The following is a 12,812-nucleotide window of genomic DNA, read 5'->3' on the forward strand; positions in this document are numbered from 1 at the left end:
ATATTTCATATCTGGACTGTTACAACAGATTGTACATCAATCTACTTGCTTCTTCCCTCTTCTCCAAATTACTGCCAGAGCCATCTTTCTAACATCCTGATCAAATCATGTTGTTCAGTTCCTACACTCCTCAGAAGAAAACAAGCCTTTTAGGACAGTAGACACGGCCTGTTCTGAGCGGCTACCCTCTTGCCTCGAGGTTGGGCCTCACCCCGATCCTCTTCCAGCACGCGCCTCTATCCACATGTGCTTCCAGGCCACGGCTTAGGGCTTTCCCAGAACCTCCTCTCTGTCCACCTCCCATTCGTTCTTCTTATCACAGCTAAAGACCACCACTCTGACGAGCCTCCCCAGGTCTCACCAAGCAGTGGAGAACAACTTCCACCACTTCCACAGCTCTGTGATTAAAGCCCTTGGATTACATTTTAATGGTGTTTCCATGACTATCTCCCCAGCCATAGGTCTTCTCATCTTTCTGTTCTTAGGCCTGGCCTATTGTAGGCACACAAGACATACTTGTTGAAAAAGTGAACTGAACACCGCAGAGCACAACTGTCGTATAGAAACTATAGTAATCGCTGGAGATACAGCCTTAAAGGCTAAAGGGCATCCGCTTTCCCTGCAGTGTTCGGTCTGAGGGCTAGCAAAGCCTTTGAAAGGTATGTGGAAAAGCACATACCTTTTCTGAAGCCTCTCACCTCATTAATTTATATCTGGAAATGAAGGCTTTGCCACAGTCTGGCTGCAAGCACTTGTAAGGTCGCTCCCTGGAGTGGGAATAACTGTGGATAGTGAACTTCTCCAGGGTGAGGAACATCTTGCCACATAACTGGCAGGGGTAGGTAGCCATGGGTTTTGTCTCTCACACTTTCCTTTTCAGATGCGCTGACCAAATGCTGTGCCATTTAAGTGCAAATAGAAGGACGGGACTGTGCTGAGCACATCAGCAGAGCCCCAGCAGCCGACCGCCAGGCCCAGGGGGAGGCAGCGTTGTGGTCCCCGACCTGGATCTACCCAGACATGGGCCTCTCGGTTACCACTATCTCTGCTTTCTGCATCCTACATCCCAGTTTCCACGAGGTCTCAGGCTGAGAGGAGCAAGTCTGAGGCACAGATGATGTTCCCGAGCAGAAAGGCAGACTGCATCACTAGAGCTGGGGCACGTCCTGGGTCACCAGACTGTGGAGAGAAGAGGAACAGTTTCTGCGCATTAGCCGTCGGCAAACCACGCTTCTCGTCCACCCGTTCAGCATCGACTACCTGGACTCAACGTGTTCCTTTAAATGGCTCTAATGTGGCACACCTCTCCATCTTCCCCTGTGCTTTAACAGGTCCTTCTGCATATGGATGCACCTGTCTGTGCTTCTTCAAAGTGGCAGGAGTCAACTGCATAGTGTTCAGATGGCGGATGAAGCACACTTTCCCTTGTGATAGAGACAGCTATTTCCACAGACTTGGTATCATCTACTTCAAGCCATGATTTCAGGTCAGTATGAAGTTCAGTCTGCCAATTCAAAGGGGGAAAATAAAACACACACACACACCCCCAAGTGTGCTTGAGTGTCTTACTGGTACAGAAAAGAGAAGCATCCTTGCTTATTCAAACCATTGGCTATTTCTCGTCACTCACTGTTGGCAGAACATTAGTTGTTTATCACACCTGTTTAAACTTCCAGGGGATGAGACGAAATCATTTGTATATATCTAAGTTGATTTGTTTGTGAGGTTACCGTGCAGAAGGACTCAAGTCTACGGCGTAAACAAAGTGAGAATAGAGCTAGTTTCATTCACTGAGGTGTTGCCTTTGAAGGGGAGACGAGATTCACACAAAGACAAGAGTGATGACGGCTGGGGCACAGCTCAGCACATTCTGGTATGCAGGCACCATCTTCCAGGAAACCATCCACTCCTCTTTTTCCCTTTAGTCTGTGGGAACGCTTCCTCATTCCCCAGCCCTGCCCGGCAGGGGTGGCGGGCGGGGGGAGCTACCTGCTGGAAGGCCACTCCTAGGAGACGGGCTTGCCGCCTTAGCCTGTCTGCAATCCCAGTTCTTACCATCCTTGCAACCCAGGCAGATCACCCAAGTCCAGGCTTTTCTTTTTCTGCCAACAGACCCATCACTTGGGAGCCTTAAGAGTCCAAAACAGCAACATGAACACAGCATCAACAACACAGGAAAAGCCTGGCGACCTAGAACCCCGTGCTATTCTAGCGAAAGAGAATTCTCACGCAACGGATGTTAACCTTTCAAGTGCCGATACTTAAAAAAAAAGCATACTGTCTGCTAACATTAAACACACTGGAGTAATGTCTGCACACAGGCCAGCCTTTTCTGAACTTTGTCAAGTGAGCAGGGCATGTGTGTGAACCTGACCAATCTCGGCAGGCCTTCGAGGCGTCTAGTCCCTGCAGTCATTCATTTATTGCCAACTCTTTTAGAGCTGCTCTTTACTGTTCAGTTAATTTTTACTTACCTCTGGAGTTATTTTCAGATCAGAAAGCTGGAGTCTAGCTAGATGAAGTTTTACTACAGTAAAAGTTTACTATAGTAAAAAGTTCAAGCATCTTTATATCAGCACGTAGACAAACACACATTCCTTTTCTAAGGGGCAAAAACTGCAGGCACCTTTTCGTATTCCTCATCAACTAGCTCAGATGTTTTTCATGTCTGGTCAGAGTTCACAAGGAGCCGACACCGGGCAGATACCCCTCGCTGTCCTGCCCCACCTGCCTGGAACCTTCAGAGCTGACGTGTGCACTTTGACCTGAAGCTTCAAGCACTGATCCAAAGCTGGGGACACCGGCGTTCTCAGCCAGCACCTTGGCACCAAGCCTCCTTTCTGATGGCAGCACACAGAGACTCCTCTGGGACCAAGTATGATCTGAACTGAACCCCTGTCCCGGCCCCGTCCAAGCCCCTCTCCTCCAACTCCCCGTTCCCTCACCGTGCGCTAGTTCACCCCATGGCCCAGCCTCCAGGCATCCCAAGCACCCTGGCCACAGACAAAGTAATTCCTTCCAGGAATTCTATCCTGTGTGGCCGAGTTTCTGTTGCCAGGATTCATGGTGTGTCCTACTTCTCCATCCAGCCTGAGTCTGGCCATAACACTGGCCCAGCCATAAAAGGCACAGAATTTATCATCATCATTAAATATACTCATTTATTTGAGATTGCTGTGTTTTCCAGGTCTATTTTAAGAGATTAAAATGTATACACAATATGAAGCTTGAAATTCATTTTTTTTTCTTGTTCTCTTTATAGCTGAACTCAAAATAGCATTAGTCACTTAAGAGAAGGAGCTGGTCTGGTGGTGAGATTTTATATTTTCTCATCTACACTAACCCTCTGCATATATACTCTAAAGTGATTCTCCCCAACTCCTGCATTTATGAGAAATGACCAGTGTCCAACAGAACTTTCTGTGATGGAAATGAATGGCTACTGAACACTCAAATGTGATGCTGAGAAACTGACGTTGTCATTTAAGTACCCACACAAAGCTAGTGGCTGCTGTGCTGGAAAACAGGAGCCACAAGGGGTGAAGGTGAAGCTGACACTTTCCTCAGACACAACTAGGCTCTGATTCGCCCTCATGCATTCCCCTGAAGCACAGAAAGTGTATATCCAGCTCCAGTCATTTATGAATATAGTAGACAGACTCCCTGGTTCAAATTCCAGCTCATCCATTTGTTAGCGCCTAAGTTTCAGCTTCCTCATTTGTAATATTTACATGATGCATGTAAATGAGCCAGTGGGGACAACCAACTGAAGCAAGATGAATCTTGAAAGCACTCTGTAATCTAAAAACACACCATACAAATATATGGTAGTATTTATAAACACTGGGATTAAAAGTAGAAACCATCAGCTGCAAACTGGCACACAGTTTGAACCACTCAGCTATGGATGTAATGGAAAAGAGACACACGTCCTCTCCCCACATATACTTTATCATCCGTTACTCATAGTTGGAGGAGCCAGAAGCCGTGCTCAAGACACACAGGACATATGAAGCTGCAAGTAGAAAGTTGCCTGAGGTCTTTGTTTCTCAACAGATACCAATGTCTGCTCACCAACACACCAAGAATAAAAAGGAAAAATCAGATTTTTTCAATTAAAGAAAAAGTACCTGCCCATTAGCATTGAATAAAGCTTCCCAAATCCACCTTCTAGTTACTTCCCTAGATTCAAAAGTCCAACAAGTTGTAGACGTCACTACATTTCCCTCGGACCTTCAAAGATGGTTGGGTGTACAATCAAGGCATTTTAGACATGACTATACTGTATTTAAATGTGAGACATTTCCTCCAACTCTTCCCCTGTTAAACTTGCAGAGAACAACATAACATTAAGTCACATAAACATTTTTACACTTATTTAACTTATTGCATTAATGTCTTTGCCCAAGACTTTTCTTAGCTTTTTGAGTTTTAGGTCTCTGTGTTAAATACACCCAGTCCAACCCTACGTGCAAAATTGGTCCTCAAACGTTGAACTCAATTACTTTATTACAGTAAGCATTCCTTAGTTTCTTCAGGAAGGCTTTTTATTAAATGATGTATTCAAATTCACTAGTAGTTATAACATTTCATTCACCATAACTGTGTAATTCATTAATATGGATCTTCAAATATAAATACTTGCACTGTTTTCATGATATAATCACAAACTTCTATAAACATAGCCTTTCTCAGCAGATTATAAATTCACTGTGGCTGAGGATCAAAGCTCAGCTATTTTTAAAAAATAAGCTGTGTGGATAATACAACATCTCCCATCACCATGTACTTGATCAGTACTGGCTGGCTGCTGCCGATTCCAATCTTTCCTTGAAACCTGATGAGCTCTGGCCACACCCTTGAAACAGACTTGTGATGAACTTTCTATTATTTGGCCAACTGCCAACAATCCTAAACAGAGAACTAACAAAGGGATGGTCCCAATGATCATCAGTCTGCCCTGTGACCTGACATACAGATTGAATTTGAGTCTTAAATATGGTAATATTTCAGCACCTGTCACCCTGGAAAGAGAGTAAGTCTTCCCCCAAAACAACTCAGGACATAATTTTCAATCCCCTTGATTCTAAAAATACTGAGTGAGTGATACAGATCTGCCCGTATGCCAAAGAAGGCTTGTGCCATCTGCTTCATTCTGTTCGTGCTGATTATTTTGGGGATGAGAGAGGATCAGATTGGAATAAGAACATATATATATGGCAACAGCCAGGAAGGACTGTGTTCCCTGAGGGCTGGTGGTATACGGCGGTGGAGGGAGAGGTCAGAGCACAAGTGGAGTTCCAGGACGTCCCCAGTGCTGCGTAACACAATCAGCTAATGGGGGACAAATGTTTTACAACATTCTTAAAATAAACTATGACTTCTGGCTTCTATTTCCATTGTCCCCAGTGACACAATGCAAGGCCCATTTCTGGGAGGAAATTGAATTTCCATTTTTAGTCTTCCAACATGGGTACTCTTAAGTTTGTTTTTTTGTTTTTTTTTTTGACTCCATTCATCACTACTCCTTGTGGATAAGAAGGTTCTATTCTAAACATTTCTTTTCCACTCATACTCCTGAAACCTAGGATGGCTTTTATATAAATGTGTTAAGGTCAGTTTTAAAAGTTCTGTTTCTTCTTATACTCACACAATATGAAACAGCCAATCGTGGAGCAGGGCAGGTGGAAATTCCCTGTTTATTTGGCTCCAGGAGGCTTCTAGAGAGGTGCTGCCCTCCATATTTGAAGGACTCTAGTAGCAAGTCTCTACCATGAAAAAGCCATCCAGAAACATCAGCAGGAGGAAGAAGAGTCTCAGAACCTCCAGGTGGCTGCTGCTGCTAATTTTCTATTATGCACGAGCACTGTGACATGTGATAGGTCTTGTACCCGAGCAAGTAGATGCCAGAAGAGTTGGGGCTCATTACATGTCTAATCAGTAAAGGGGAGCTCCCAGGGCTGGACTCATAACTTGGCTGAGGATTATAGATGCGAGGCCTGTTGAGTCCCCTACCAGATGGCTGTGGCTGGGTTTTCAGCCTTCACTTAGAACAGAGGTTTTTAAGTGGGGTCCATGGCAGAGTTTCCAGGGCCCATGACTGAATTCTCCAAAATTCTGTGGAAAATTTGGAGGCATATGTATTGCAGTTCTTGCAAGGAGAGGGACCACAGCTATCTTCAGATTTTCTAAGGGATTCTAGATTTAAACAGATTAAAGGACACTGACTTAGATGACAAGAGAGAAAAATCCCTCTTTGTGCCATCAGTTCAGTTTGACTCTTCACAAAGTCACTGACAATTCTTAAGCCACAGGCCATATATTTTATGCCTCAATCACTGCATTTTATCAGGTGAAGGTTAAAAAAAAGGAGGTGAGGGAAGAGCACTACAATAATGTTCTTTGGAAATTCAAGCAATAAACAATTTGTACAAATTTCATTTCAAATAGGGGTACAGATGATAATATAATAGGTCCTATCATGTAAGACAGGCCTACCTTTTGACTAGAGGGCAGAATGCCTTCCAAATCACAGGGATTCATTTGTCAGCATCTTTAAAAATCTTTTACTAAAGTGTGTATGCGTGAGCACATCCTCAATAAAGTACTAACAGACCATCATTAAAATCCACAACACCTGAGTTGACACACCACTTGGAAGAAGCTTCCTGGGTAGGTTGCATTCTAGGTTGGACCCTCAAAGCCTGTCACCCCACCACGTCTGCAGACGTCTGCCCCACAGTGGCCAAAAGGCAACTGAGGCTGCAGATCAACCCACTGGCTATTTGCTTAACATGCTCAACATCACTCATGCTTCTGTCTTTTCCACACCATGCCCCTTCCTGGACTGTCCTGCCACCCAGGATCTACCTGGCCAACTCCTGCTTCCCTCGTCATTCCCGGGCAGAGGAATGAGCATCTCTTCCACATGGTGAGATGGTGAAATGGGGAGACCACTGAGGAAGCGATTACCAAAGTCCAGGTGAGCCCACAGGGAATTCGGGCTAAGGGGGCCATGGTGGAGGTGCTGAGCATGGAAAACCCAGGCTCAGAAGGGAGGACTGGTTTGGTGAGAAACTACTTCCACAGAGGGTTCCTCTGTGTTCCCTCCAGAACTATTCAATGCCGGGTACACATATCCACTTTAAACGTGTGAGACAATCTGCTCTTGGTGGCGGGAGGCACTGGCTCTTGCCCCCTTCCACCCCTGCCCGTGCTGCTGTGGGGAGTGCCACGCACAACGAGGCCCCACCTCCCCGGCCTGCCAAGCCATCAGCTTTGCTGCCTACTGACTCTTTTAAACTGTCACCTGGAGAGACTTCATTTTGTTAACCTGTGACTAAGCTCTTATTTTCTTAGAAATGAGGCCTAAAATAAGCCAGAAGGCTGAAGTGAATTGTTTATCTCATATTTAGAGAGAAAATTATACTGCAGCTTCAGAACATCAAATCTACACACTAAGAAAAATATGAAAAAGGACAGAGTGCTAACCTTCTAGTCACAAGTAATGGAATAATGTCAAGTTAAAGATGGTAAACCGAATTAAAGTATGCAGCCTCAGTCTCTCCTGAAACTCTATTAAAACAGTATTAATGAAAGTGTCTAATGGTGCATGATGTCTATCGTCTTTGTGAATTGTACTTTTTATCATTAAAAATATCCATCTTTGTTTCATTTAAAATAAATTAATTAAAAAAATAGTATAAATGAGATTTTTTTCCCACAAAAAACACAGCCTAAGATAACAGGAAAGGAGAAAAGAGCAACAACATTTTGGAAAGTAGGTAAACAAGCAGGAACTGATTTAGCTGTCCCAAGAAAGCTGAATTCTAAGGCAGTGATGAAAAGCTATGAAGCAACCATCAAAGGCTCAAATTTAGGCAATAGGAGCTTCTGGAAGTGGGGATGCATGTGGGCATAGAAACAGAAAGAGTGGTTTCAAGTCTGGCAGTGCATTCAGCGCTCTGACCCCCTCCCGACAGAGGGTATGAGAAGTGGGTACTGTGCTGAAACAGGGTGAATTAAGTGGACGTCTGCATACTTCCCCTATTTGGCGATCAGAACAATGGCAGCCAGGCCTATTATACTCTCCAAGACAGGAGACTGAAAGAGTCTTCTCTGGGAAAGCTGACTGGCCCAAGAGAAAAGAGCTCACGACAAGGACAAATGGCAGTCCTGAAGGGTTTACCCGTATTACCCGACAACGAAGCCCTTGTTGACAAAGCCTATCTACGTACACAAAGCTCCCATCAGCTTTTTTATGGCTCCACTCACAAGTCAGGCAGCTGAGGATCACCAGAAATCAGAAGCAAGCACCTACTAGGAAAAAGCGACACAGAACAAACAGAAGAAAGCAGCTAGGTTAAAGAAGAAGAAGAAAAGGACTGTATGGAGAAAAAAGAAAACTTTAGAAACAACTAGCATTAATATTCTAGAGAGAATCAAGAGATCCCTAAATGAAGAACAGGATTTTAAAAAAGAAAACAACAAACAATAACAAGAAGGGCAGTGACAAGTGCAAGACCCCAGGGGCGGGGGTAGGCATTTGAGTCAGACTTGCTGGGGGAACACCTGAGAATCTGCCCTTCGAATAAACCCCCGAGGACTCTAAGGCACCTTAGAGGTGTGCCACTGTGGCCTCTTCTGACGGTACCTGCTATTTCTACATCTTTGTTAGTTCTAGTGCTCACCTAGTGATTAGCACCATGAAACAACCTTTTACAATACAGCTAATATAACCCAGAGACTGACTAAGAGTAAAATTATCCATAGCTTGAATGGTTAAAATATATATCATTAGACTAAGAAGCAGGAAAGAAGAGATAATTTTTAAGTTAATGAAACAGTTAGCATCTTTGCTATGTGAATAAGGTGCCTATCTATCGCCATTTCTTGTTAAAGATTTGTATTAGAAGTTGTGGTTCATACGATAAAGCAATAAAAAGACAACACTGGGATAGAATAAACATTTCGATATTTACAGATGACTATCTATACAGAAAACCCCAAAGAATCCACACAGAGAATGTGAGAATTAGGAATTCTGACAAGGTATTTGGTTACAAAAGTCAAAATACAAAATCAATTGCATTTCTAAATGCCAGCAAACAGAATATAATTTAAAATTAATTAGCCACAAAGCAAAGATATCTAAAGTAAGTCTAACCAAAGATAAAATAGTTATGGAGAAACTATAAAATTCTACTGAAAGACATAAAAGAAAACCTAAATAAATTGAGAAACATACCATGTTCATGAATAGAGAAATACAGATAGTATTATTGTAATATTCAGTTACCTATTTATCTTCATATTAATATACTGATTCAGTGAAGTTCTAATAAAAATTCAACAAGGTTCTTTGTTGGAACTTGACAAGATTGTTCTAAACTTTTATACTGAGGAGGAAAAATCAACAGTATCAAGACTTTCCCCATTCGACTGGATCATACTCATCATCCTATAAACTGATCACAGAGGAAATGGTGAAAGATAACAGATAAAAACATTTTTAAAAAAGCTACAGTAATTAAGGCAGTATGATATAGGCCTAGGATTAGACAAGTGGACCAATGCAAGTAGAATGAATAGCCTAGAAACAGATCCCCTTTTGTACAGAAACTTAATATACAACAGGGCTGGCACTGCAATCACTGGGGAAGCTCGGACTACTTAATAATTGGTTATCCATAAGGAAACTGGATTCCTACATACATCTATATAAAATTAATCCCAGAAAGATTACAGACTTCATATTTAAAACAAAACTTAAACCTTCAGGCAAGAAAAAATAAAAAGGTATTTCACAGAGAAACTCAAATAGTCAATAAAACAAATGAAAATATGTACAATTTTATCCAGGTTTCATCTCTTGTTCCATCATTAAAATAATTTCCCTTATATATTTTATTCTTTGGGTCTTCCCTCTTCTTGACTGGCAAAACTTCAATCCTGAGTAATTTAATCTGGGACCAGCTCTACCCTACCCCAGCACACCTTATACCTCTGTTTCCTGCCTTTCTTTCTTTTCTTGTGTCATGCACTTATCACATCTGACATTTTTTGTTTTATTTCTTAACCCACACACCCCAATTAGACTGGCAAAAACCAGAAAGTCAGGCAAAACCAAGTAATGCCCAGTGGAAGGGAAAGAGACAACACCCAGGACTGGAGTGAGGCTTTTTGCATTCGAAGATGCTCTTTTCCTTAGGAATTAAGATATGATGCAATTAAACTGCTCTATAAAGACTCACACATGAAAAAAAGTGAAAACAATCATTGAAACTCAGAATGGATAATAATTTATCCAGATTTCATCTATTGGTCCACCATTAGAATAATTTCCCTTATACATTTACCCTATGACTATTGATGGAATAACTTCTCTTACTTGGGGGATGAGGAGAGGTTTCACGGAGAAGCCAAAATTTAAGCTGAGCCAGCAACTACCTGGTATTCAAGGGGGGAGTGGTCTATTTCAGGCCAAGGGAATGAATCAACACAAGGTACGTGAAAGTAACTACTTCAGCGTGACTAGAAACGAATGTAAACATGCAGGCACCAGGGACAAACAGGCTGGAGAGACAGAGACCAAATCATGAAGTGTTAGTGATGTACTTGCTCTGTTGCACTGGGAGAAGGAGGGCTTTTCTGCTGTAATATTTTAGCAGACTGACTAACCTATGCAGTCAAGGGTAGCCACTAACTCCAGGTTTATGTGGAGGTAAGAGTGAGAGGGGTAGAGAGAGAAGTAGTAGAAACAAGTAGAAGAATGCCAATGAGACACTGTCGCAACAGGAATAGGAGGCGTGATGGGAAAGGCATAAATGGCACAAGAATCTACACCTCCGAGAGCTACAAAAACCAACAGGAGCCAAACTGAAAGGGGCAGGGAATGCCAGGACTCATGGGACAACAGGAACCTATTCTAGTCGGCCCCCTTATCCACAGGAGATACGTTCAAGACCCTCAGTAGATGCCTGAGCCCACTACCAAACCTTATGTTTTTTCCTATACATACCTATGACAAAGCTTGATTTAGAAATTAGGCACAACTAGGAATTAACAACAATGGTAAAATGGAACCATTATAACAAAACACTGTACTCAAAGTTGCATGAATGGGGTTCCCCTCTCTTTCAAAATATTTTCCCCAAAATATCTTATTGTACAAATAAAATGTCTTTTTCTAAGCACTTATGAACCACAGCCATAATGTTTGTGGTTTGAGGTGCAACAGCAAAACTAGCATGAGTTTTTTTCCTTCCTCCCAATTTCAGATAGAAGATTCCATCTTAACAACCTAAACATATGATTTTTCTCTTTATGAACTTATAAGTTTCATCTTTCCACTTAAAGGAAGCACTTCATGGCTTCTTGTTGGCTCATCCAAATTGCCAGCATCATCACTTCTGCGCTTATTAAGTCAAACGAGGGCTACCTGAACACAGGTAACTCTGTGATACGCACAGGCAGTCTGATAACTGAGCTGGCAACTAATGACCACTAGGCAGGGTATGCTGGGAGAAAGAAAGATTCACGTTCTGGGTAGGATGAACACATTATGCTACTCAGAATGGTGTGCAATTTAAAACTGATGAATTACTTATTTCAGAATCTTCCATTTTCAGACCAAGGTTGACTATGGGTAACTGAAATCATGGAAAAGGAAATCTCAGACAAGGAGTGACCACTGTAGTCAAATAAGATTTTAGAAAAGTTTAAAGGAAAGAGGGGGAGAGTAATGGTGGAGAGGGAAAGAAAGATCAAGACCCAGAAGAAAAACCTAGCAAAACCAGGAATTTGGAGTTTGGTTTTAGCTGTGTTGAGTTTAACGGTACCTAATAGGTATGCGGGGCTTCCCTGGTGGCTCGGTGGTAAAGAACCCACCTTCCAATGCAGGAGACCCAGGTTAGATCCCTGGGTCGGGAAGATCTCCTGCAGAAGGAAATGGCAACCCACTCCAGTATTCCTGCCTGGGAAATCCCATGGACAGAGGAGCCTGGCAAGCTACAGTCCATGAGGTCACAAAGAGTCGGATACAGCTGAATGATTAAACAGCAGCAATGGGTACTCAGGCCAGCAAGGAGATCTCCAGCACGGAGGAGGTGCTGAGGTTATCTTCCAACTAAGGAACAGCGAGCGGTACCTGTGGCTGCAGGGAAGTGGATACTATTCTGAGTCTGGCTTCTACTATAAACTACCCTGGGCTCTGCGTGGGTGTCCACAGTCTCACATGCTCAACCTTGATCATCCGTGTTGGTCTTCCCCGGAGCGGTTTGGCATGTACAGTGGGGTATCCTGGGGGTAGGGTGGGGTTTGTTTTCTCTGCAACAGGCTGCAGCTAGACTGATCCCCTCTTAAGAGATCTACTCTGCACTGTGGAGCCTGAGGGAAGCAGGCTTGTGGGGGCATGTAATTCTCGGAGGCTTCAAGAACAGAAGTCTTTTTGCCTTTAAATTCATTCCCTCAGTTCCTCTTAGGTAAGACAGTGCAGTGACAAGTCCATGGTGATAAAAAGAAGCAAAATGAGAAGTCAGCCTGCATTTTAAAAAACTTGATGAGATGTTCCAAATAATTTCTAGCTGGTGATAGTACAAACCAAGACCCTAACAGCTCAAAAATCCTGTCTGGTTGCCCACTTTCTCCTACTAGGAGAGGTAGGCCTTTTTCTTTTCTTTTCTAACAGATGAGAGCCTTTTGTTGTCATGATGTGTTTAGCAGATAGAAGATAACATGTAACTGATTTAGTCAAGACTAGCCACTCTACACAAAGGTGGGGAGAGGCACAGGCAGACACAGAGAGAGAACGC

At 43.0% G+C, this 12,812-nt stretch overlaps 1 protein-coding gene across 32 annotated transcripts in view; it reads right to left on the reverse strand.

The window, feature by feature from the left end:
- Nucleotides 1–12,812, reverse strand: part of PLAGL1 (PLAG1 like zinc finger 1) — a 97,343-nt gene that overhangs the window by 5,201 nt on the left and 79,330 nt on the right. For 11 of the 32 annotated variants that reach the window (XM_086318161.1, XM_086318160.1, XM_086318159.1 and 8 more), the window contains one exon: nucleotides 699–1,179. The exons of 6 other annotated variants lie outside the window; for them this stretch is intronic. In XM_086318161.1, coding sequence (XP_086174287.1) covers nucleotides 699–850 — 152 coding nt within the window. In that variant the 5' untranslated portion in view covers nucleotides 851–1,179. Of the gene's footprint in view, nucleotides 1–698; nucleotides 1,180–1,260; nucleotides 1,505–12,812 lie in introns of all 32 variants that reach the window. 15 more of the 32 variants (XM_086318168.1, XM_086318153.1, XM_086318163.1 and 12 more) reach the window with 9 other exon arrangements.

The sequence above is a fragment of the Bos grunniens genome, chromosome 9 (assembly GCF_055505025.1).
Source record: "Bos grunniens cultivar Pamir isolate PY7600 chromosome 9, Bosgru_T2T1.0, whole genome shotgun sequence".
Classification (NCBI taxonomy): Eukaryota; Metazoa; Chordata; class Mammalia; order Artiodactyla; family Bovidae; genus Bos; species Bos grunniens.